General features: G+C 36.0%; 1 protein-coding gene across 1 annotated transcript in view; it reads left to right on the top strand.

Moving 5' to 3' along the window:
* The window catches only part of LOC107751466 (von Willebrand factor D and EGF domain-containing protein-like), a 75,213-nt gene that overhangs the window by 18,116 nt on the left and 29,278 nt on the right, over positions 1 to 27,819 (top strand). The window contains exons 8-16 of the mRNA XM_016567212.1: positions 215 to 432; positions 3,137 to 3,210; positions 4,903 to 5,179; positions 6,573 to 6,775; positions 9,630 to 10,552; positions 18,198 to 18,334; positions 20,923 to 21,084; positions 22,802 to 22,903; positions 26,510 to 26,624. Coding sequence (XP_016422698.1) covers positions 215 to 432; positions 3,137 to 3,210; positions 4,903 to 5,179; positions 6,573 to 6,775; positions 9,630 to 10,552; positions 18,198 to 18,334; positions 20,923 to 21,084; positions 22,802 to 22,903; positions 26,510 to 26,624 — 2,211 coding nt within the window. The remainder of the gene's footprint in view (positions 1 to 214; positions 433 to 3,136; positions 3,211 to 4,902; positions 5,180 to 6,572; positions 6,776 to 9,629; positions 10,553 to 18,197; positions 18,335 to 20,922; positions 21,085 to 22,801; positions 22,904 to 26,509; positions 26,625 to 27,819) is intronic.

A 27,819-nucleotide genomic window follows, 5' to 3' on the forward strand; every position in this document is an offset into this window, starting at 1 on the left:
ATATATATATTTTTTTTTTTTGTCAACTCAAGCGCTCCAGTCACTTCTGTGAATATCTGTTCCCAAGCTTTATGTAGCTTAGGTAAAATGCTTTGAATGTGACCGCGTGTGCATGAATTGTCCTTTTCCTCTCAAGGACATTTTGTCTTTGAGTTTTTTCCTTTCGTCTGAGGATGTACAGTATCTATTGATAATCTCTGTCCGAATGTCTCAGACGATGTAGTCGTGGAGGTTTCAAACGTGGCCTTATCATCCTGCTCGGTCGAGCTCCAGTCCCAGCCCTGTCGAAACAGCGTCTGTGCTCAGGGTACCGTGACTCTCAGCGCTGTTACTGATTTCACCCGGGATGGAAACCGGGTCAGCTTCCTCTCCACGCAGCCCACCGAAGGCAGCCCTCGCCTCTGGAGAGGTTACAACCCTCCTGCACTGAAGGTTAGCCAAACTTTAGCATGCATTTCAAATTTAATATTAGTTGCTTGAGTAGTTTTGTACTTAATTAATATCTGTAATTTGATAAGTGTTCTTTGAAATGGCCTTCAGGACAATGAAGTGCTTAAGATTAGAATATATTTACATGATATTTTCAAGGGGAATATTTCTTGCTCTTTTTACAATTTGACCTACCCTGATGAACTCCAGTGTGCCCTGGTGGTACACTGACATTAACCAGTCTTAACAAAGGTTATTTGCATATAGAAGTCTTAAAGGTACAGTAGTAAATTATAGTCTAAGGGTGCAAACAACACTGTTACCACAGTTTTCACACTTAAAACACTTAAAATAAGTAAAATGTTTTTATAAAGAAGAACCCAAGAAGTAGCATCATTTGGACCATTTCTACATCAAGGTGGGATGTTAGTAAATTAGTGTAATTTTTACAAATGATGTTGTGATGATTGCATAATGCCCGGTTCAGACTACTCGATTTTAGCCCGATTTTGCCACGATTTGCTTGACGTAGGGTGTCGTGGGGATTCGTAAACGACAATGGGCGTCTGGACGCAAGATTCCATCGTTTCAACACGTGTAGTGTGTCATAGTGGACGACAACCGATTCCGCGTTTGCGATGCTTCACGACATCACGAAACATTCAACCCTGTTACCAAGTAAGAAAAAAAAGATCACGTAAAAATTAGAAAATTATTAAGCAAATGTTTTTGTGCAGTAAGTTTTGGGAAAATAAGTTTATTAACTTCTGTAAATCTAAATTTCTTATAAAACTAGCTAGAGTAATATATTCGTTTTGGCTACATTTGCAACCCTGATACTATTTGTTTATTCTTTTTCATTTTAAGAAAATAAAAAAATAACAAAATCACATAAATCAAGGTTTTATTATTAGACTATTATTTTCAGAATATATCCAGACACATTTTTGTAACCGGGTTGAAATAAAAAGAAAACCTTGTATGAAATAAGTAGAAACTAAAGTAGAAAATAAAACAGCCCATATAAGATTTTGTGAGACAGTTTGACAGACATTTTAACATTTTATTTTGTGTGTGTATTACAGTGTTGAAAAATAGGGAACTTCATATAAAATACATGGAAAATAAAACGGCTCATATTAAATAATTTTTTGTATTTTCTTTTTTCCTATTTATTTTATTTATTTGTTTGTTTGTTTGTTTATTTAGTTATACAGTTGGAAAATAGAAAACATTATATAAAATAATTAGAAAATAAAACAGCTCATATAAAATCTTTTGAGACCGTTTGGAATTTGTTTTTTTTAGCATTTTCCCTTTTTTGAAACAGGGTTGAAAAAATAAATCATATAAAATAAACAGAAAATAAAACAGCTCATATAAAATATATTTTTTTGCTTTTTCTTTTTTTCTTATTTATTCATTAATTCATTCACTCATTCACTTATTCACTCATTCATTCACTCATTCATTCATTCACTCACTCACTCATTAATTCACTCATTAATTCATTCACTCATTCACTCATTCATTCATTCACTTTCACTCATTCATTCACTCACTCATTCATTCATTCATTCACTCATTCATTCATTCATTGATCCATCCAGTTGAAAAATAGAAAACATTATATAAATTAATTAGAAAATAAAACAGCTCATATAAAAACTTTTGAGACAGTTTGAAATTGTCTTAGCAAAAAAATTTTTTTTTTGTTTTTTCTTGAAACAGGGTTGAAAAAAGAAATCATATAAAATAAACAGAAAATAAAACAGCTCATATAAAATATATATTTTTTGCTTTTTCTTTTTTTCCTATTTATTCATTCATTCATTCATTCATTCACTCATTGATCCATCCATCCATCCAGTTGAAAAATAGAAAACATTATATAAATTAATTAGAAGATAAAACAGTTCTTAGCAAACATTTTTGTGTAGTTTTTCTTGAAACAGGGTTGAAAAAAATCATATGAAATAAACAGAAAATAAAACAGTTCATATCAAATATTTTGTGACAGTTTAACAGCATTTTTTAGCATTTTCCTTTTTTGTAATGATTGAAAAAAAATCTGATATAAAATAAATAGAAAATAAAACTGCTCATATAAAATTTAGTGAGACAGTTTGACAGACATTTTTTGAGCATTTTATTTTCTCTCTCTCTCTCTCTCTCTCTCTCTCTCTCTGTTGTATGGACTAGTAGAGTTCAGCAATGGTTAGATTTTTTCGTAACTCTCCAGGTTTTAAATATACTTTGACTCGGCCTTACAGCTCTCATAATTGACCCCTGCTGAAAGGAAGAAAGAGCCTCTAATAAGGCCCAACACCGAAAGGACAGACAAGAATGTGGTAATTCAGAAGGAAAGAAACATAAACACACATAAACCGCCAGTCTTCTTAAATAATGTGTCACCGCCGGCCCCAGACCACCATCTGTGTTGTCTGTAAACATGAAAGCCGCGCAGTGCCCTTTAATAATGGGAAGAGACTGTACTCTTCTGCATTATAATTAGGCAAGAGCCAGCATAGCTCCACGATTATTATTCCCATCAATGGCATCTAAATTGCGAAAGTTGATTCCCTGAGATGGTTTCGCTACTTTTGTATGAGTCATTTTTCTATGCAAGTAATAGATAAATTTGCAGTGCAAATAGCTGCCAGTATGAATGATTCATTACCAATTACTTCTTTTTTTCTGAATGCAGATCACAGTTCAAGATGTTCCAACGGCAACCTGTTACTCCCTAACTGACCCTCATGTCATTACATTTGATGGCAGGTAAAATATTTCTGAGTTTTTAGACAAGTTTCTTTCTTTCTTGTTGCTCAACTGGTAAAGCTTTGCGATAATATGACAATAACAATGGCAAGGTCATAGGTTAGAATTCCAAGGACCACAATAAATATACTGAAAGCTTTTTATTCCTTTTTTTTTTTTTTTTTTTTTTTTTTGCATTTTCAATGGACAATATGAATTATTCTAGATAGCCTGTGATTAACAAGTTATGTGAGTTTTACATGACAGATGCTCAGATGGTACATTTTCAGGTGATGAGGCACAAATGTAAAGGTCACTTTGGATTTCAGATTTGTGTGGCACAGATTTAACACTTGTACACCTAAATTCGATTTGATGGTAGCTAAAACATTTACAAGTTTTTAGAAAATTAGGTCATTTCTTCTTTCTTTCTTTCTTTCTTTCTTTCTTTCTGGTAAAGCATTGTGTAAACAACTATCTTTGGTATTTGCAAAGCACAATTTGAATGTTCTAGATCACCTGTGATTATTTTAATATGTTTTACATGACAGATGCTCAAATGGTGTAGTTTCAGGTAATTAGGTAGAAACATAAAGGTCACTTTGGATTTCAGATTTGTGTGGTACAGATTTATCACTTGCACTCTGGTAGGTAAAACATTTACAAGGTTTTAGAAATGGAGGTCCTTTCTTTTTTGTAGCTCAACTGGTAAAGCTTTGTGTTAACAACTAACATCGCCAAGGTTGTGGGTTCGATTCCCAAAAGTGAGCACAAGGAATTTACTGAGGGCTTTTTATTTCTTTCTTTGCCATTTGCGACAGACAATTTGAATTCCTCTAAACTGCCTGGTTGTGTGACTTAAGTTGTGTGACTTCATTTTTTATTTCCTTCTTTGGCATTTGCAAAGGACAATTTAAATGTTCTAGATCGCCTGTGATTATTTCCACATAAGTTATGTGACGTTTACATGACATATGCTCAAATGGTAAATTTTCAGGTAATGAGGCAGAAACGTAAAGGTCACTTTGGATTTCAGATTTGTGTGGTGCAGATTTATCACTTGTACTCTTTGAATCTGGCTCAGAAGGAGGGATCTTCATGAAAGTGTACGGGAACTGTCCTCATTAGCGGATATGTCCTTGACAGACGCCGGCCCTGTGCCACAATTTCCTCCAGTAGAGAAGCACACATGGCCCGAATGGACAATAGATATGGATTTAAACACAGACTATAGCACGATGTATTGAGCAATGTGTGTTTACAGCAAAGCCACCGCACAGAGCAATAACTGCAAAGTGTCACGGTCACCATCAAAGTAAATGATGCTGAAACTGTCCTGTGAAAATGACTGCCTCGGTTTCTCTCCCTCAATTTCTTGCTCTTGTTTTATCTTACAGTTCTTTTTAAAAAGACTCTTTCTTCCTGCCTCTTCTCCACTTTGCTATTAAGTTCAAGTAGTCCTCTGAGAGGTTGTATTCAGCTGTCTAGTTTTTAAAGGTTGTTTATAGAGTGCACACAGAGGTTTCTGAATTTCATTTATTTTAATCACCATGACTTTTAGCACAGCAAAACAGAACTCGACTAGATGACTAGTGACTAGATGACTATCAGTCTGTGTATCTCTTTCTGTGTATCTGTGTATCTTAATTAATTACATTTAATTAATTATAAAATTGACATCTATTAATCTTACTATAACTATATTCCACTCAGGCGCTACGAGAACCAGCAAACGGGCACGTTTTTGCTTTATAAGAGCACAAAGCGTGTATTCGAGGTCCATACGAGGCAATGGGATTGTGGGAGCCGACATTACTCTGTGGCGTGTACCTGCGGAGTGGCGGCTCGAGAGGGCAACGAGGTTGTGACCTTTGACATGTGCAATGGGCAGCTGCAAGAAACACGCCCACACTTGTCCGTCAAGGCATTGGGACCATCCATGACCAATCAGATTAAGATCCACGAGAGGCATCAAGGGAAGAAAGTCACGGTATGGTTACAATCCAGTGCTGTGGTAGCTAATAATTATAAATTAATATGGATAGGTTTTAAAAAATGAGGCTTTATTTGTAGACTATTTTATGCTGCAGTAAAAAATGTGTTTCACTAACTCATTCAGTGTTGGGGTAAAGCATTACAAGTAACGCGAGTTAATCAGATTACTTTTTCAAGTAACTAGTAATGTATTACGTTTAAATTTACAACGAAATATGCGAGTTACTTTTTCAAATAAGTAACACAAATTCAATTTTCCCATTTATTCACTCACACCTCTCCCCGTTGAGAGAAATTGGGAGTGAGGTGCAGAGGCACTTTATTCAGCCTGAGGCTTATTAATTTAACTTTTTGTCTGAAATGGCCCTTACAGTTGCCAAAAAAATAACTTTTGTGGTTGTTTTGTTATTAAAAAACAAATAAGCAAGCCCAGCCCAGGTGACAAAAAGTATCTCAAAAGTAATTTAATGCATTACTTTCCAGAAAAAGTAACTAAGTAATGCAATTTGTTAATTTTTCAAGGAGTAATGCAATATTGTAATGCATTACTTTACTTTAAAAAGTAACTTTCCCCAACACTGCTCACAGTGTAAAATATATTAGATTTGACTGAATGCACGATAGACTGTATGATACCACATTGACATGCAAACTCAGGAAATCTCACTCATGCTCACTGTGAAACATATGCAGTTCAAGTTTCAATTTCTTGGCGAAATTGTCTGAAAAGTAAACACAGACCTCATCTGTTTGGAAAAGAGGCTTTTTTTTTTCCCTGCAAAAAGATTTTAAAGTGCTCGGTCTCCACAGACCATCGGTCTGTCAATGCAGCAGATGTTGTCATTGTTGCATTGTGACACAGTTTGAATGAGAAAGTGTTTTGTGATGGCTAAATTTATCCTGATTTGTAATATTCTGATGTAGACTCTTGACAAATTGCCACTAATGTCCTCGTAACCAGCTGGCAGGGAAATGGGCTCTTTTACTATCATGTGCATTTAGTTTATGATTAAAGCTGAAGTTTAATTTAGGTAATTGATTTCAGATGTTGGATAGACCCAGTGTATGCATGGACAGACAGTGAAAAACAAATGTATTAATGTATATAAATTAATAATATTTTATAAATAATATTTTTGTCAAATATAACAAATATGTAAATATATAAATAATAAATAGAAATATAAATGAACAGTTTTTTCTCCATCTTAAAAAAAACATAACATGATATTTAAAAAAATAAATAAATCTGTACTTGACACTACATTTGATTTGACTTACATATTTACGGGTCAACATGACCTGATTTTGATGATTTAATGTGTGATGGTTTAATGTTTAACATTAAATATGTAAGAATTTAGGTGATTTTCGTTTGACCCCTGCAGATCGTTTTTGCCTCAGGGGCGTTTGTGCGAGCAGATGTCAGTGATTGGGGAATGAGTCTGTCCGTCAGGGCTCCAAGTCAGGACTTTAACGCTACCAGAGGCCTGTGTGGGTTATTTGACCGAAACAGCCACAACGACCTCCACCATCCTGCAGGCACAAGCTACCATGACAAAAACCTAGAGGAATTCGTTCAGGGCTGGAGGTGAGAAATGCTTTTTTAACATCCATGTAGTCTATATTTTCACTAGAAACAATATACAGAGTTTAAGACGGGTAATAAATCTAGTCAGAACCAAAGCTGTCATGAGATGTGCCACTAAGGTCCTCTAAGGCTCCTCAACTCCAGTCCTGGAGGGCTAGTGTCCTGCAGACTATAGTACCAATCCCAATTTAACCCACCTTTCTGTAATTTGCAAGTAATTCTGAACACCTTTATTAGCTTGCTTGGGTGTGTTTGGTTAGGGTTAGTTTTAAACTCAGGAGGACACTTGCCCCACAGGACTGGAGTTGAGGTGCCCTTCTCTAAGGTATACCTGTAGATTCAACTAATGGTCCTGGTCAGAAATATGGAGCTATAATGCTCATAAGAACTATGAAAATGTTCAGATATATGTACAAAAATTGTCACACATTTACAAGCTGCAAACTTCCAAAAGATGCCAAATAAGTAGGAGTAAGTAGGAGACTTGGATAGCAGTTCGGTTTCAGATTACAGTTTGCATCACCATTTAACCTTAATTTGCTCGTTTTAATGTCAAATATAATTAAAGCAGAGGAAAGTCTAATCTAATGGGCTAACCTTTCTCAAACTCTAAATCCTCTCTTGACGCAGTGCTTGAGGGCTTAATTCAAAGGCTGATTTGAGACAGTCATATTTTTGTTTTATTTCTCTGTGTCAGGATCACGCCTGGGGAGAGCCTGTTTGACAGCACGCCACCTGCCGTGGATGAGGAGATAAAGTGGAATTTCTGTGCTTGTCAAAAGGGATACAGCCTGTCCCTCCATTCAGCACGTGCCTCCGAAGGTCTATTAAACCCGCCTCCCGTCTCTCGCTGCCTATCTCACGACGACACAGATTACACGTCTCTATTCCCCTTCAAAGATGCCACTGCCGAGTATGGCGTTAAAACCGTCTCCACCCGTAACGTCCAGAAGCGGGAGGCGTTGACTGTGTTATTAAAAAACAAATAAGCAAGCCCAGCCCAGGTGACAAAAAGTATCTCAAAAGTAATTTAATGCATTACTTTCCAGAAAAAGTAACTAAGTAATGCAATTTGTTAATTTTTCAAGGAGTAATGCAATATTGTAATGCATTACTTTACTTTAAAAAGTAACTTTCCCCAACACTGCTCACAGTGTAAAATATATTAGATTTGACTGAATGCACGATAGACTGTATGATACCACATTGACATGCAAACTCAGGAAATCTCACTCATGCTCACTGTGAAACATATGCAGTTCAAGTTTCAATTTCTTGGCGAAATTGTCTGAAAAGTAAACACAGACCTCATCTGTTTGGAAAAGAGGCTTTTTTTTTTCCCTGCAAAAAGATTTTAAAGTGCTCGGTCTCCACAGACCATCGGTCTGTCAATGCAGCAGATGTTGTCATTGTTGCATTGTGACACAGTTTGAATGAGAAAGTGTTTTGTGATGGCTAAATTTATCCTGATTTGTAATATTCTGATGTAGACTCTTGACAAATTGCCACTAATGTCCTCGTAACCAGCTGGCAGGGAAATGGGCTCTTTTACTATCATGTGCATTTAGTTTATGATTAAAGCTGAAGTTTAATTTAGGTAATTGATTTCAGATGTTGGATAGACCCAGTGTATGCATGGACAGACAGTGAAAAACAAATGTATTAATGTATATAAATTAATAATATTTTATAAATAATATTTTTGTCAAATATAACAAATATGTAAATATATAAATAATAAATAGAAATATAAATGAACAGTTTTTTCTCCATCTTAAAAAAAACATAACATGATATTTAAAAAAATAAATAAATCTGTACTTGACACTACATTTGATTTGACTTACATATTTACGGGTCAACATGACCTGATTTTGATGATTTAATGTGTGATGGTTTAATGTTTAACATTAAATATGTAAGAATTTAGGTGATTTTCGTTTGACCCCTGCAGATCGTTTTTGCCTCAGGGGCGTTTGTGCGAGCAGATGTCAGTGATTGGGGAATGAGTCTGTCCGTCAGGGCTCCAAGTCAGGACTTTAACGCTACCAGAGGCCTGTGTGGGTTATTTGACCGAAACAGCCACAACGACCTCCACCATCCTGCAGGCACAAGCTACCATGACAAAAACCTAGAGGAATTCGTTCAGGGCTGGAGGTGAGAAATGCTTTTTTAACATCCATGTAGTCTATATTTTCACTAGAAACAATATACAGAGTTTAAGACGGGTAATAAATCTAGTCAGAACCAAAGCTGTCATGAGATGTGCCACTAAGGTCCTCTAAGGCTCCTCAACTCCAGTCCTGGAGGGCTAGTGTCCTGCAGACTATAGTACCAATCCCAATTTAACCCACCTTTCTGTAATTTGCAAGTAATTCTGAACACCTTTATTAGCTTGCTTGGGTGTGTTTGGTTAGGGTTAGTTTTAAACTCAGGAGGACACTTGCCCCACAGGACTGGAGTTGAGGTGCCCTTCTCTAAGGTATACCTGTAGATTCAACTAATGGTCCTGGTCAGAAATATGGAGCTATAATGCTCATAAGAACTATGAAAATGTTCAGATATATGTACAAAAATTGTCACACATTTACAAGCTGCAAACTTCCAAAAGATGCCAAATAAGTAGGAGTAAGTAGGAGACTTGGATAGCAGTTCGGTTTCAGATTACAGTTTGCATCACCATTTAACCTTAATTTGCTCGTTTTAATGTCAAATATAATTAAAGCAGAGGAAAGTCTAATCTAATGGGCTAACCTTTCTCAAACTCTAAATCCTCTCTTGACGCAGTGCTTGAGGGCTTAATTCAAAGGCTGATTTGAGACAGTCATATTTTTGTTTTATTTCTCTGTGTCAGGATCACGCCTGGGGAGAGCCTGTTTGACAGCACGCCACCTGCCGTGGATGAGGAGATAAAGTGGAATTTCTGTGCTTGTCAAAAGGGATACAGCCTGTCCCTCCATTCAGCACGTGCCTCCGAAGGTCTATTAAACCCGCCTCCCGTCTCTCGCTGCCTATCTCACGACGACACAGATTACACGTCTCTATTCCCCTTCAAAGATGCCACTGCCGAGTATGGCGTTAAAACCGTCTCCACCCGTAACGTCCAGAAGCGGGAGGCGTTGACTGAAGTGTCAGAATTAGGTGTTAAACTGAAGTCTCAAGAGAACTCTCCTTCTTTAGAGGAGTTAGAATTAGACTCATTATTTAAAGTTGACACTCCTCGCTTGAACGAATCTAAGGTGCCCTTACCAAGCTCAGATGGAAGGCCTAAAAGACAAACCCTTGACTTTTTGCCCATTTACACCGTCCAGGCCCTAAGCCAGACTGACCCCGAAAGTTTTGCCTACTTCTTTCCAGATGACCACCGCTCTTCCAGCCGTCCAGCTGCCCACCCTTCCTGGCCGACAACTAGTGGCCTCACTTCTGCCAAAGCGTTGGAGGTCTGCCAACTGGCCTTGGCGAACTCAACCGTGGGCACAGTATGCAAGAGTCTGCTGGGTCGGCGCCTGGAAGAAGCTGTGGATCTCTGCATCCTGGATCTTCAGTTGAAAGATGATTTGACCTGGGAGGATGCCCTTGTGTCCTTCCTGGAGAACGAATGTGAACGGAAGTGGTTGGAGAACCGAACCCAGCGTTCTCAGGAAGCTTCTAGACCATTGGCGGATATCGCAACAGCCCTACGTTGTCCGAATTTATGTAATGGGAATGGGGAATGTGTAGAGTGGGGATGTCAGTGCTATCCAGGCTACAGCTTTTACGACTGCAGTCTCACTATCAGTAAGTGACCGTTTTGACCTCCATTCTTTTGCTTCAAATGTGATCCACAGGGATCCTCGATTATCAGAAACATAATAAGAAGCCATATGGGGTACTACAACATGTTTTGTGTGACGTGCCTGCAGGGGGGGGGAGGTTTGAACAGGAAACACAGTTGTGGATCAAAGTTATCTTTGAGGCTTTGTTCGGGTGACTGGGGAACGTCCACCTTTGTTCTCACTCTCTCTGGACATGATGGAGTCATTTGAAAGTGTTCTACATAGGATGTGTGGTCTGAGAGGATATTTATTGATCAGAGGTTGTTCATTCATAGCCCATGTGACTTTATGTCTCTTTTAAGTATCTAAGATGCTTCTCATAAAGTTGAAACACAAGTGAGAAAATTGTTGACTTATATAAGAGAGCAAAGCTATAAATTCAAAAGTCAGATGTAGTATTTTCTTTAGTAATTTGGTCTTGGGGGATTGGTATCTGTTACTTTTATAGTGTTTATAGTATATTGGTAGATCAGAGCACAAATCTGTGAGATTGTTGAGACTCCATTGAGATTATAAAGGTATTTTTCTCAGAAGAACAGAAGAACCTCAGGAGAAGTTTTCAAATCATTGCAATATCAATTCCTGTTTAAAGGCCACATCACTTCCTGCTCCTGGAGATAAAGCGGGTGCAATGTGAGCAGTACACCACATTTTGAAGGAAATGCTGCTGAACATATAATTTTTATTTCCTCTATAGATAACTCTAGGGCTCCGGAAATATGTCTTGTGTGATAGCAGTTGACGTTACAAATTCAGCAATTTATCATTGCATTTACAAGCATTGGTCTGTAATTAGATGACTGTCTAATGTGATGTGATGTTGCATCTCTATGGGTCAGTACTTTTGCTGCTCTTTTGGCCAAATGTGCGTACATTGTACATTGGCACAAATACAGTGTTCACTACAGCTGCCATTACCAGATGGTGGCCAAGGTGCCAGAGCATTTCTGTGGCATTAGATGACATTTTTTTCATCAAGTATGTATTTTTAGGGTCTTGTTGTTTGTTGTATGATTTCAATTCCTTTTATTTTATTTGCTTTGGATGCTGTTGTTCTGCATTCCTTTTCCTTGTCCTTACACTCGGCAAAGAATAATTTCCTACTCCCTCAAGCATGTCTTCAAAGAAACCGCAGATGGCGTGCGATTGAGCAAGTGTGTTTTTTATTGATTATGTGAGTTATTTGAATTGTTGTATGGAACTCTTTTTCAAACGGCAAAGTCATTGAGTGTGTTTATCGACTGATTGTTTCTGGCAATAGCGGCAAGGCTCAGGAGTGCCATTAGCTTCCCAACAAACCTTCATTTCAATGAGATATTGTTATGCAGGTATGCTAACGCCTGGCTCTGTGCCAGACGCCCATGCCGGCTCTCTGATTAGCATTGGGAAGCTGTGGATCTCTGCATCCTGGATCTTCAGTTGAAAGATGATTTGACCTGGGAGGATGCCCTTGTGTCCTTCCTGGAGAACGAATGTGAACGGAAGTGGTTGGAGAACCGAACCCAGCGTTCTCAGGAAGCTTCTAGACCATTGGCGGATATCGCAACAGCCCTACGTTGTCCGAATTTATGTAATGGGAATGGGGAATGTGTAGAGTGGGGATGTCAGTGCTATCCAGGCTACAGCTTTTACGACTGCAGTCTCACTATCAGTAAGTGACCGTTTTGACCTCCATTCTTTTGCTTCAAATGTGATCCACAGGGATCCTCGATTATCAGAAACATAATAAGAAGCCATATGGGGTACTACAACATGTTTTGTGTGACGTGCCTGCAGGGGGGGGGAGGTTTGAACAGGAAACACAGTTGTGGATCAAAGTTATCTTTGAGGCTTTGTTCGGGTGACTGGGGAACGTCCACCTTTGTTCTCACTCTCTCTGGACATGATGGAGTCATTTGAAAGTGTTCTACATAGGATGTGTGGTCTGAGAGGATATTTATTGATCAGAGGTTGTTCATTCATAGCCCATGTGACTTTATGTCTCTTTTAAGTATCTAAGATGCTTCTCATAAAGTTGAAACACAAGTGAGAAAATTGTTGACTTATATAAGAGAGCAAAGCTATAAATTCAAAAGTCAGATGTAGTATTTTCTTTAGTAATTTGGTCTTGGGGGATTGGTATCTGTTACTTTTATAGTGTTTATAGTATATTGGTAGATCAGAGCACAAATCTGTGAGATTGTTGAGACTCCATTGAGATTATAAAGGTATTTTTCTCAGAAGAACAGAAGAACCTCAGGAGAAGTTTTCAAATCATTGCAATATCAATTCCTGTTTAAAGGCCACATCACTTCCTGCTCCTGGAGATAAAGCGGGTGCAATGTGAGCAGTACACCACATTTTGAAGGAAATGCTGCTGAACATATAATTTTTATTTCCTCTATAGATAACTCTAGGGCTCCGGAAATATGTCTTGTGTGATAGCAGTTGACGTTACAAATTCAGCAATTTATCATTGCATTTACAAGCATTGGTCTGTAATTAGATGACTGTCTAATGTGATGTGATGTTGCATCTCTATGGGTCAGTACTTTTGCTGCTCTTTTGGCCAAATGTGCGTACATTGTACATTGGCACAAATACAGTGTTCACTACAGCTGCCATTACCAGATGGTGGCCAAGGTGCCAGAGCATTTCTGTGGCATTAGATGACATTTTTTTCATCAAGTATGTATTTTTAGGGTCTTGTTGTTTGTTGTATGATTTCAATTCCTTTTATTTTATTTGCTTTGGATGCTGTTGTTCTGCATTCCTTTTCCTTGTCCTTACACTCGGCAAAGAATAATTTCCTACTCCCTCAAGCATGTCTTCAAAGAAACCGCAGATGGCGTGCGATTGAGCAAGTGTGTTTTTTATTGATTATGTGAGTTATTTGAATTGTTGTATGGAACTCTTTTTCAAACGGCAAAGTCATTGAGTGTGTTTATCGACTGATTGTTTCTGGCAATAGCGGCAAGGCTCAGGAGTGCCATTAGCTTCCCAACAAACCTTCATTTCAATGAGATATTGTTATGCAGGTATGCTAACGCCTGGCTCTGTGCCAGACGCCCATGCCGGCTCTCTGATTAGCATTGGGATCTTCGCTAAGCCGTTATCTCCCTCAACGTTTTTTGCATGCTCCCTGGGGCTGCCTCGGTGACGAAATGGGAGTTTTAACACAAATTAGCGAACAGATTAGGAGCGCTAGAGAGGGCTGTTTATCACAGACTGACGTTTTTCAACCTCTCCGAGAGCGAGCTCTGATTTATGGTAACCGCGCTAGGATCAACATGCAAGGTAGCACAGGGAGGACGGCTAGATAAATCTGCTTAATTGCCCAACTGATCATCGGCTGATGCCTCTTCCACATCTGGGATCGCCATCCATTCGTTTTTTTTTCGGAAGCCCATGACACGTTTATGCCTAAGCATTTTCAGTTGACTTTATTTCCACTTCATCTAATCAAATGTGGATTTTAGCAGGGCTTCACTTTTTTTTTTGGCCTCGTGATTTGTGAATATGTTAGCATGCTAACATGCTACATTTATTTCTGCTGAATATAGCATGTACACTGTGTACTGTATTCATTTTTTTTTGTCTTGGTGACCTACTACATTAGCAAAAGAGTGGAGTATACCACAGAGCGCACTGTATCCCACAATGCATTGTGCTCTGACCTTCCATTTCCAGATTGATGAATAAACTGGAGATAATTACTGACACTACATTTTCATTGCTTGTTGATTGGACGCCCAAAAAAAGTTGAATAAATAACCATTTTTTATTTTAAGTGCACACCACTTATTGTTATTTTTTTTTTAATATTATACAATGAATTCTATGCAATTTTATTTTTTTCCTAGTGTCCTTAAATTGGTTTACTAGTTAGCACATATACTCTAATACACAGTACTGTGCTGCTCATTTGGACAATGTGACTTCAAATCTGGCTTATGATGGCTACCGATCCCTTTTTGCTCTTTTCTTTACTATGCTGCAAATAAAAACTGCAATAAGGGGGAAAAAAATAAAATATTAAGAATAGCAAATACTGGACTAATGGAGATCCATGACCCTTTTAAAGAAACAGTGCGTCCCAAAATGAGATTTCTGTCATTATTTTCTCCCACATCGTTCCAAAACCCCATAATGTTATTTTTTTCTGCATGTGAAACAGAATAAGCTAATATTTTGAAGATTACACAGCTTTTTCATTCCGCGTCGCCCCATCAAGCTCTCGCTGGATCCGCTCCTCGGCTATCAACTAGAGGAATGTCTGTACTTCCTCAACAGACAACGAAACAGCCACTTTTTGGTTGTTAAAAAAAGGTGCGCTCGTTCAAAACAGTTCGATCCTTCACTGGCTGTGCTGATTTAAATCTAGCGGTTCTGTTGTGTTTGTGTCGCAAGTTCAGTGACGCAGGTAGTAATGATTCTCTCCGGCCAATCCGTGATCAGCAGAGTTTACACGTCACGTTTTGGTAACGGTACGGTTCACTTGGAACCTCAACAGAGGTGGTACTAAAAAAAGTACCAGGTACTGAGTGGAAAGCCCCCCAAAGGTGAACCGTACCGAGCCGTACCGTGCCATACCATGCAGTGAAAAAGCACCAATATTCTCCTTAGTCTTGTGGCACATGTTATGCTATTACTGCCAACATTGAAGGGTGTCCGGAATGAAGCTGTACTACTCTTTATTTCATATAATTCCAGGTAGATTAAAAATCAAGTCTTTTGAAAAGGCAATCAGACCGGATTCAATACCTGTGCATATCTGAGTTTCATTCAATAGTGGAACAATCTGGAAAACCTCACTTTTGCCTTTATTCAGCTGTGAGGCAGGGGTCACATTCTGTAGAAAGGACTCCTCTTAGATTCATCTCTGACTTTTTTTTTTATACAGCAGGTTCAGTGAGTCATCCCGATCGCTCCTCATTTATCATTTCTCTTCAAACATAAAGCACCAGCGTTCGCCCTTGTGGCAGAGATTAAAAACTCCTGAATATCTCTCACGCTCCCTTCCTGGCCGGTCAGGGACAGTGTGTGAGAGTGTGTAAGTGTGTACGTACACTGCGTCAGTGCTTGAGGCTTGTCTGGTTCAGATCTGCATTTTAGGAGCTCGGGAGCAGACTGAATCATGGGAAAATCTGAAAATCACCTCACTGACCTGCTGAGCTGGACATTTTTGATCTCCAAGGCGATTAGGAAGGTATATGTGTGGTACTCCTGCAGTGAGAGTGAAGATTTTTTTTTAAGGTCCAAGATTTTGTGGCTTGTTTTGAAGCCATTATGATCCTTGTTTCAACTGCTAATATCTTTTTAATGGTTAGCTAATTGATTAGCACATGATGTCACATGCTAATTGTTTGACTCAGAAGTTACAAGAATCATTGAAATTGGGAAACAGGCCTTATGCATTTTGAAAAGGTAAAGTAAATTTCTATATATTTTAAACATTATTTGATATAATAAAGGCATTTAAGTCTATATATGTATTATAGTTTATAATTATAAATTGTAAGAAATTTTTTATATAATTTATATTGCAGGCTGCATGTAGACAAATGCATAAAATATACACATTTTGGAAAGGTAATTTTCAAAAGTGAATTTCTATATGATTTTAAACAGTTTATGAGATAATGCCATTAAATGTTAATAAACAGCATCTATATAATAGATTTATATTATAGTTTATACTTATAGTTATAGTTATACTTATAGTTTATATTCTATAGTTTATACAGACTATATGTTGATAAATGCATCAAATATGCAAATATGAATGCAAAACATTAACGTCTTTAACGTTTATGAAAAATACAGCATCAAAAATAATATTTGTAATACTTTAATATTTTTCAATATATTTTATTTGTATTATTTTTAAGCTAACAAAACATTTAATAGCATATTTTCTTTATCAGATGTGGTACTTTCATTGCATGACTCACAAATTTGTCTTCAAAAATAATTTAAATTTAAACTTAATTGTCTTTGATGGTAGTATATCTTTCCTAAACAGTGTTAGGGGGGTGATTTGTTTTTGTAATTATTTTATTATCACTTTTTTACCCAGTGTAAAATTATACAAAATGAGACCATCTGGAGGAGGTTCTTTGATGAGGCTAAAATTCATTAGCACTCACTCTGTGCTTAATTGTTCTCCTCCGAGGACCATTTTCTCTGATATCTCTCATTGTTCCCTTTCAGTCGGTCACTCTCGACGTCACGTCGGATGACCAACGAATTGGGATCTCGCTTAGAGGGACCAATCTACTTCGAGTGTAAACTAAACGAGCCAATGCACATTGGCATTCGATTATTGCATCCAGCTGCTGCTGATCACAGCGTGAGTATAAGTTACACTCGAAGTAGATTGGTCCCTCTAAGCGAGATCCCAATTCGTCGGTCATCCGACGTGACGTCTCCGTTCCCTCCTTCAGGGAACGAGGGTTACATAAGTAACCGAGATGTTTTCCTTCTCCATTTTTAGATATTTACTACACTTCTGGCTTAGTTTAGCATCCCGACCTCAGTACATCCATTTTCGTTTGCGTCTCAGATATGTGATTTAAATAGACTTCCGCCCCGCGGAGATCCGTACATAAGGTTATGCTCTGGTAATAAAAACACTGATTTGAAATGAGCCGAGATGGGAGCGATAATGGCATTAATCAAGCGTAATGCAGCCACGGTACAGTCATTTCAGCCTGTCGCTGAAACTATATTAAATGTTGTTGTGTTTTATAAGGCCTGAGAGGCGCCAAAACAAGCTTGTATTTACTCGTTTGCATTATTTAGGAACCTCAGTTATGGAGAATGTTATTTTTCCCAGCTCTAATTATACCGTAATGTTTGCCGAATGAATCCGTTCCCTGTTTAATGACAAATGCAGGCTGGCAAGGTCAGAATCCAGCAGTCTGAATATTTAGTGATGTATTGTATAGCTTAAAGCCGGGATGGTTTTGTTTGTTTGTTTGTTAGTGGCGATGTACTTGGAAATGACTTTCGTTTGCTTTAACTGCGTCTTTCAAACTGCCGGTGTTGCATTTTTCCATTTGAGTCTCGTAAACTTTATTCACTGGTGGTTTTTGGAAAGGACGGGGAGCGCACATTATTAAAGACTTCACATAAATTTACAATGGAGTTTTCGGGTTTAACAAGACTCCCATAGTGGCTTTTCAAAGAATCAACAATGAGTAGACGGCAGACTGTCATTTTTGCAGGCTCATTCGACTGAAATACTTTTTTTCTGTGAGGTTTTGAATGAGGTTGTTGAGTTGAATGACAAAGAAAATATTGGATTTGACCCTGTGACCCAGAAAAGTCTATACTTTTTTCCATTTACTCCCCAAATTGCTTTCTACCAAGCAAGTGTGGGTATTTATGTGTGTGGGTTTGGTTGTCTTGAGCAGTAAAACTGCAGCGTCAAGGACATGCCCCTAACAGACCACGCCCAGCAAACAGGCCACACCCCTTGGATAGGCCACGCCCTCATATACTTAAGGAGAAGTTGCTAAAGCAACCACTGCTGCTTATGCTCTTTTTAAGGTTATGTGAATAAACCCTAACAATGCAAACCTAATGATGTTCTGTAATTTGTTTGTTTTCTTTGGTTTCCTCAGGTCAGTCAATAGAAATCACAGATCTGGAGAACGGCGGTTTGTGTGACGTACGTGAGTTCGACTGTGACAGCGTGAGGGTTTTTGGGCTGGGTTTCATCGACTCACCTGACCTTGCATGTCTTGTAACCAGACTAAAGGTGAGACACAAATTATGTCACTTGTGTTTATTAGGCAAATTGTATAACGACAAATTTAGTATTTGATAAAACTTTTAGTATTTAAATAATTTATTAATTATAATTTATCATAGTATTTTAATAATATAATAATTATACACTATATATATATATATATATTATAAATATGTTTAATTAATTTATTTTATTATTATTATTATAAATAGATTGTTTTGGAATTTTAAATAATTGAAATAATTTAATATTTTAATAATTATTTTCATTATATTCTGTTATTTAATAAGTCTCAGTCTTAGTGATCATTAAAAAAACAAAATAAATAAAAGTAAATGAAACATTTTATAAACATATACACAATTTGAACATATAGCCTACATACTGTATATTACACCGATCTATCCATGTTTAATTGCAATTTTTTGTGCTTTTTTTCTTTTTTTTAATAATGATTATAAGATCACTTTCAACTCTTCTAAGCCAGTCTTCTTTAATATTTCATCAAGGATGAATCTTTATGAATCTTAGCATGGCTTTTTTTAATACCTGCTTGCCATCTGTGTGTATATTTAATTAGAAGAATGAGGGGGGAAAGGCATAGGGGACATCTGAGGAGATAACCAAAGCAATAAAAACAGTAATCAGTCAACACAGCAGAGCACATACAAAGAAAACACCACACAATAAGACCGGTAAACAACATGCAAAACACACATAATATGCTGTAATTATCTGAAGATTCATATCGGCTGGTGACTCCTTTATTAAATTGTCGGTTTTACTTAAAAGTTTGGGCCTCAAAGTTAATTGAATGATCTCAAATCGATGCCCTGCAGGGTTGAGTTTAACCCTCATGGTCTAAAAAAAAAAACATAGAGCCCTTGAATAGTTTAGAAACATACTTTCATTAACTTTGAATACTTCTGAAATTATGAAAAGTTCATGTCTACTTTCTATTTGACTTCAGTTAGGTCTTGGTAGTTGTTTTTTAAAAAGCTAGAGGAACATATTAAATGCATTTGATGGCAAACCAAAGGGTAATTTCGAAATTAATATTGTTATCTTTACAAACACAGCTTTGGAGTGTTTGGGACCTAAAAACATCATGGTTAAAAAGTCAAAAGTAAATAACGAATCCCACCATGCAAATCTGAATATGCTCCCTGCACGCTTTCCTCTCATTTGAATTCCACCGCTCAGATATTTCCGAACCGTCCACTTTTCTCACCGTCTTTTCTCACGGGGTGTTTCGCCTGCTGTGTGAGGTCATCCCATTTGAGCAAATTGGTTTGACATTCATTATTCTAGCTGTTTCTGTTTTTCTCAAAGAATGAAGGCCCAGGGGTGAAGATTGCTCTAATTTGCAGTTTTCATCTCAAACAGTGGTGAACAACTGAAGCACAGATGCTCGTACTAAAGTTTCAGCATATCTTCTGATGAATGTGGGTTGAATTTAAAGAAAACGTTCACCTAAAATTAAAATTTTACCTTTTACTTACTCTAATGCTGTTTCAAACCTTTCTGTCTTTCGTTTACTTTTATTATATGAAAAAGAGTAGCCAGAACTAATTTTTTTTTCACGCATGAAACAAATTCGTTCAGGTTTGGAATGACTTGAATGTGAGTAAATTGACAGGATTTTCTGCTTGAGATAAAACTATGCTTTTTTTTTGGCCTGCACTTGTAAAAGAATAAAAAAATAAATAAATGGAGAAAAAATTAAAAAGGAATTGTGCATAATTATATTGAATGTGCACTTGTTGTGTACTTCAAATGCTAAAGTATATACAGTATTTAAAAAAAAAACTTTACTTACAGATAGTATATTAATAAAAGTCATTGTCATGACTATTTCTTAACATGCTTAAGTACTCTTTTATGAAGTGTACTTTGTCAATATCAAATTAAAAGTTTTTTTTAAAGTAGCCCTACATTTAAAATCAGGATGTTTTAATAACCTTTTGACTTCGCTTAAATTGCTGTGCTGACTATTACACTGAACAAGTATGTTTATTAATATTATTAATTCATTTATATATTTACTTATTAAAATTTTAGTTACATTTTTTAGTAATTTTGTTGTATTTTGTGTCATTTTTATTAGTATTTGTTTTTAAATTATGTCTATATAGTTGGAAGTTATATATACAGTTATATAGCTTATATTTTAAATTGTAATGTTTTTTTGTTTTTTTTTACTATAAAAAAAATAGTACCCTGATAATTACAAATATATTTAAATGCATGGCATACAAGTTCAACAGAAATGACAATAAGTATATTTTAGTTTACCATGAACTAAATATAAGTCAATATAAGTAGTTATGAAATTACAAATAAATATGTACTTAAGTCCTACTTAAGTGAGTCAAAAAAGCACTTTTAAGTTTAACTAACTGAACTGAATATGAATTTAAACTATAATAATACATTTACATTTACTTGTACATAACAATTAAGTGTCCAAAAACATTACATTCCGTTCACACTTAAGTATATTCTTTTAATATTATTTCTACATTATTATAATGTACTTTTTTTGGGGTGTCCCTTTCAAGAATAAACTATTCATTTTCATTGATGTTTTGTAGCACATGAATGGAGTTTGGATCCCTAAAGAGGAAGGCAGGACCAAAGTGTCCTTCCTGAGCTCTAAAGCGGTGGACTGCTCCGTCCCGAGACTCGGCAACATGGCCGTCGACACGATGGACTTCACGGCCAGTGAGCAGCCCTATGCCAGATGGGAGATTAAGGTACCTGTCCATCAATCTCAGGGACAGGGAGCTGTCCGAGGGTTCATGTGATTGATTTTCCACTGCCACTTTTTGCGGTGACTGAATGAATCAAAATGTCATCGTTCAGATAAAAGCAGGCTATCTTTTTCGAAACATTCCATTGTGATTGAAAGATGAAGCGGCCATTGAATTGAGAACGTTGGCGAAATGCAATTACGCAGGAAGTCTCCTTCACAGTTGTGGGTTTTAACGTTTAAAATCAGCTTGAATTTATTCCGGCCACATGCGCTGTTTGAGGCCAAGCTAAATGACGCGTACCGAGCGCTTTAAAATATTATATCACGTTGAAATCGCCGAGCCGTGAGATGGAGGAGAGCTTTTCCATTCCGAATGACAGCCATAAAGGCAACACAATCATTTTAATCATTTTTATGCTTTGACGGCCCATATAGGAAACCAATTTGGCTTCATCTTTAAGTATATGGCTAACATAAACATTAAAAAGTTCGTAAACTCCATTCAGGTCTTGCGATCATTGACCTCGGCGCTCAATCCTGAGGCTTGATCTATGTGTGTACGTGTTAATGAGTGTGTTTACTGATGTAAAAAATGGATGGCCTGTGATGAGGAGAATCATTAACATAAATTTAAATGTTGAAAGAGCCACAGGGTGTCTCTGAAGGTCAGCGCAAAGACGTATCCGTGAGGTAATACATTTCGAAATCCACCTAAACTCCTGCCCGCATTAATCTCAAAGGCTTGTGGGATTAACACTCACTGAGGGGGTAAAAAATTAACCTCACTTTTGGATTTACAAAAACTAGTGCTGCTAAAGACACTGAAGTCTGAAGTATTACAAGAAGACGTACCTTTTTGCATCACCTGCCAGTGGCGAATGAGCTGAGGTTTACTGACCATAAATATTTCTTATTTCGCATTATCCTCATTACACATTTATTTTGGTTGATATGGCAGGCCAAATATTAAGCTCTTTTTCTGGCTCTTTTTTTCTCATATTATGACTCAAATCAATGTTCATGTCAAGTTATTGAGCTTTTTGGTAAGTAGCCATATAATAAACAGCTTTATGTGGAATCAATCAACCACACAATTTTACATTGTCAGGGTTTATTTTGGGATAAATAATAGTCGGTTGACTGAAAGACTATAGAATACCCAAGACGTGTCATTGGTATAGTTTTGAATGGGGAAAAATGCAACGCTCAATATGGTCACTCAATCGCAGGAAGCCCCGCCTTCTGAATGAAAGAGCCAATCGCTAATCGGTAAAGTCAGTGCGTCACTGCAGCTGCCGTTAGAAGTCCCAGTTGCTATAGAAACAGTCAGCGCTCTGAGACGTGCGCTCAGGACTGCGCATGCGCACTGACTGATCTAGCCTGAAAAATAAGCTTTTTATAACGCTATTTGAGCAAAAGTAACAACATTTATGACACAGTTGTTGTCAGATTTCTTTGGTGATTTCAAATATGAAATTTAATCGTAAGCTTAGTGAACAGTTTTGGAGAATTTGATGTTTCCCCATTCAAAGAGAAAGGAGTTGCACTCGCATGCCCGAGAGGCGTTTCAAATATGGCCGCCAAGTGACATGACTTGTCTTAAAAGGACTTTGGTTGACTGCATATTAGGCTTTAAACAATTAAATAATTTTATTAGTAGTACTATATTTACTCAGGATAAGTATCTAAACCTTTCTAATTCTCTTTTTCTTCTTTAGGTGACCAATGATGGTCGTCAGTACAGTGAGGGCAAATTTTTAACCCTTTATGATGGTATTTGCCAGCTGTGTGTGACTGCATCTGGACTTTGCAAGCTGAAGGTAATGATATTCAATAGGGCTGGGTTTTGACACAAATGTCACAATTCGATTCGATTCTCATTCACAAGCTTTCGATTCGATTCATCGCTTTTAAAAGGAAAAAACAATCTCTCAACTAATGCTGTAAAATATACATGAGAGTCAGTTGGTACTACATTACTATAATATTGAAGGTTAAAATTGACTGATTTGTAAGCTATAGCCTACAGCTGCTAAAATTACACTTAATTAAGTTTTTAAAATAATAAAGTTACAATTACATAATAATATTTTTACTTCAATTAATTTTTTTTTAAATCTAAACATTTAAATGGTGGCTGTCATAAAAAAATGATGGATTTATTCAAACATAAATTAAACATAAGAACAGTAAAAATTATAATGAATATGTTATATTGTGCATATATTTAGCTAAATGCCCCTCTCTACAGTTAATTTTTCTGTCTGACTAATGAGTTTATGGTCACCGAATATGCTTTCTGAGGTAAATTGTCACGTTAAGTGACATTGTTTACAAGACTTATTGACGTCTTTGTGCGGAGGAAACACTGATTGAGCGATTACATGAGACAGGATACGGATTGTAAAGTTGTACTCTTTCTTTGAACTTACCTTCGGATGTTTAGTCATGTTTATTTTGTGCTGAAACTGGTATTAATGTGGAGGAGATGATCTGTTCACGTGCACCTCGCGCTGCTGCGTCTGTTGAACTGAGGCGCTATAGCGATCTGTCACTCCACATTAAACAGCGCCAAAACGGCATTTATTGTTTAAATACTGCAATACAATGGATAGAATTTTAAATCTGGGACTTTGTTTTTCAATGTTCAGTCCATTAACTGAAAACAGGCTAGACTAATCGATTCTTAAGATTTAAGAATCGATATCGTTCCGTAAAAAAGAGAATCGATTAATATCGAGATATCGATATTTTTTTACCCAGCCCTAATATTCAAACACTTATTAGTAATACATGCGTAAATAGACCTATAGATTTGGAATGGTCCTTCGTTTCTCAAATTTTGCTCACGATTAGCACAAAAAAAAAGTGAAATAAAAATACACATACACATATGTGCATAGTATTTCTCCCAACTAGTTACTGTATGCATTGTAACTATATTTGCATTGTCAGAATAAATAAATAAATGTAAACTAGGTTGTTGGCGGTTTATGACAGAAATACTGTGCTTTGCAAGTCAACGGTGGTTATATATTATATTAGATCACATATATTATATATAATATTTTTAATTAATTATATTTATTATATATTAAATATATTATATATTATATATTTATTAAAAGACAGTTTACATACATTTTCACATACAGTTATTTAATAATAATAATTATTATTATATATAAAATAGAAGCAATATAATTTATTAATATGTATTAATTCATTAATTTTTATTATTTTAATTGCGAGATACATTTAGTTTGATCTGAGTTAATTACAACATAATGTGGAGAACAATATAAATAATGCACATTTCAATACAGCAATTGTTCAGAAACCCCTGTTTTATTTAAAGCCGTTTAAACAGATTCTAAATTGCTTTTGAATGAAGGTTATTTGTAGTACAGTGTTTAAAATCATCTATAATTGTTCCCGCACAACTTCCCTCATGGCCCTTCTGTTCATTTGTCCATCTGTCCATCGTCCTGCGCTTTATATTCACTGTGCGCAGTCACACTTCCAACACTAATAACCTGGATTCTCCACCGGAAAACAAGACGCAGAGGATGTGAGTTTACAGACTCAAAAGGCAAAAAGTCTGTCATAGCCATTTAGTGTCTAAACTGCTCTCAGTGCGGCAGGACAACGGCGATACGTGAGGCCACTGGGGTGTGTGCTGGAAAAAGCCGGAGCGTGGATGTGGAAAACAGACAATATTATTCCCGACATCGAAACCAGAGACTGACGGAGTAACTGGTCCCTTGAGCACCTGATGTCCTCCCTTCTCTCGCTTTCTTTCTCGGGGTTTTCAGCTGCCACATAGCGTGTAATCTCAGCATGAGAGATGAGTTATCTAGCTGGATCAGTTTGGTCTGTGTTTATCTTCTCTGCTTTTCCGCGGATGTCCTCCGGGCGTTACGACTTACACGTCCCGCTGGATATTAAAATCTTGAAATATAGAGATTGTATCAGTGCCAGGCTTTATGCTTTGGTGATTTATAGCAAAGACGGCTGAGGTTTATCTCAAAGGTTTGAGCCGCAGTGTAACCGTGAGCAGTAGCAAAACATCTCCACGCTGGTGGATACCGCTGGAGCGCTCAACAGCACAGTTCAATAACACACGAAATTCTGTCTTTCCTTCTTTCTTTTTTTCTTTCTGCCTTGGAGTTCTTTCTTAAGCTTTAGCATGAACAACGACAAGGTTGTGAGTTCGATTCTCAGCGAAAGCACAAATTGAATGTCGCTATCGATAAAAATATGTGCAGGATTAATTATTAGTTGAAATTCATTCATGCATTCATTCATTCATTCATTCACAAATTGTCTTTTCAATTTAGTTGACTTTATTCACTATAATTGTGAGTTTTACTTATGTATTGTACTTGTATTTTATTTATTTATTTATTTAGGGCTACAATAGTTTTGGATTTTATAATACATTTATTTGTTCTATTTTATTTTTAAATTTAGTTTTTATTAGTTTTCACTCTATCATTGTTAGTTTTAGTTTTCTAGTTTCTTTATTTAGTTTAACGTTTTTAAGTTTTTCCATGTTTAACACAGGTGGGTTGTACAGCATTGTTATGGTTACAATGAATAAAAGTAATAAACAATTAAAAATCATTTTCATTAATAAAAATAAAATGAATTATATACATATTAGATACAAATCTTAAACTAAAAATAAATAAATAAATGAAAATTAGAAATGTTGCCTTGACGGCTAAAATCAAATGAAACAAGTTGAAGTAATAAAATTACTAGAACTGAAACAGAAATGCATAAATTACACCCAAATAGAAATATTTTAAAAAGAAAAAAAATATATTACAAATGACAAAGGCAAAGCAAACAGGGCATAACAAAATTGCTAAAACAAATTTAATATGCAAACTTAAAATATAAAAATAAAATCTCATTTAAAATATTAATGAATACTATAATGGTATAGAAATGCTAATAAAAAACACTGGGGTTGTAAAGGTTTCAAACTTTCTATATACCATATATCAAAAAATAAAAATAAAATTAATTTGTGGGCATTGTAGACGTTTTAGTTAGTCCTGGAGTCATGACATTATGATACTTTACTTTTAGATTATTATTATTATTTCATATTCAGCTGTTTTTTCTTTTGTTTTTAGTTTAGTTTAGTTAAATTAGTTTAATAATTTAGGTTACTTGCGACTTTTCCCTGTTTGTTTTTATTAGTCAAAGTCAAAGTTTTATTTTGTTGAAATGTTTCGTTTTGTTTAATGCAATTTAGCTTGCTTTGTTTTCCCAGTTGTTTTTAGTAAAATCAAAGTTTCATTGTTTTATATTCACTTTTTAATTAAGTTTAATGCAGTTTAGTTTACTTTGTTTTAACGTTTGTATTTAGTTTTCATTACTGATCATTACACCTCTCTCTCTCTCTCTCTCAGGAGAGGACGTGTAATATAGATGGGATGTGTTTTGCCGAGGGAGACTCCAGCCCTTCCGTTCCTTGTCTCCTGTGTAACTCCACGGCCTCCAAATACACCTGGTCCATTAATCAAGGTAAACACAGTCAACGTGAAAGCAAACTGAGATCTGATGACATTAGCACACAATATTGAACATTATCTGAACCTGTAGACACTCACACAGCACAGCATTAAGCTACAAATTAGTTACAAGTTTTCGCAGCTTTGGGACTCGACCCAACAACCTTCTGCAGCACAATCTAATTTAAAGCTAAAGCAAAAAAGATAATGACATTGTCATAAAGATACAAAATACAAGCTGTAGTCTTCATATTTAATATTCATAATATTTAATTAATGTTAATGTGGCAGATGTGGGTTTGAATCTCATTCCTGCTATATAAAAAAAGCTTTTAAGAACTGTTTAGACTGACTAAATGTGACCTTAACAATGTGTATTTAATTGAAAATTGCACGAGGCCCTTACTTTGTCAGTTATAATCAAACTGTAAAAGGAAGTAGGGTAGATCTGAACAGACATGCTGTCTTGCTACTACTTTCAGTATGTTTGAAGTTAAAAGCCCACAGCTTAACTAACAGACCTTATTATAGCAGCTAAATAGAGACGTTATATGGCGAGTCAGCTGGAAAACACTCGCTGTGAATTTCAATTAGCTGACGTTACTTTTTGGGGGATTTTACAGCCTTGCAAAAAACTTTAGTTTTGGGTTTATTAGCACGCTGAGAAGACTCTGGGTCTGTAGTGATGAGTAATATTTCAGTAGTTTTTTTTTTTTTCGTCTCAGGAGACTTTTATAGGATATGGAAGTATTTGACTGGGATGATGGGATGAAGTGAATTTACCACAGTTCAGATGTGTTGTTGACCGTGATGCAAAGTGTCGTAAATATTAATACGCCTTTACTGTGGTAAAAAAACACATTGATGCACACCCTTGTGTCTTGTTGATTTTATATGCCAGTATATATCAGTTGATTCTATAATGTCAATAAATAATTTAGCAATAAACAATGTAGAGTTGTTACAAATGTTTGTTTGTTTGTTATTTTTAATATTAATATAATAATATATCATATTATGTAATATTAACATTAAACATATTCCCTAATACAAATTGTATTAGTAATTAATTTAGTATGCTTAATGCTGATAATAATATAATTATTTCCTCATAATAATAGTAATAATAATAATAATAATAATAATAATAATTTAATATATTTATTATTATTATTATTATTATTATTGTTGTTGTTGTTATTAATGTT

Source organism: Sinocyclocheilus rhinocerous, unplaced genomic scaffold (assembly GCF_001515625.1).
Source record: "Sinocyclocheilus rhinocerous isolate Xijiao unplaced genomic scaffold, SAMN03320098_v1.1 scaffold2046, whole genome shotgun sequence".
Taxonomy (NCBI): Eukaryota; Metazoa; Chordata; class Actinopteri; order Cypriniformes; family Cyprinidae; genus Sinocyclocheilus; species Sinocyclocheilus rhinocerous.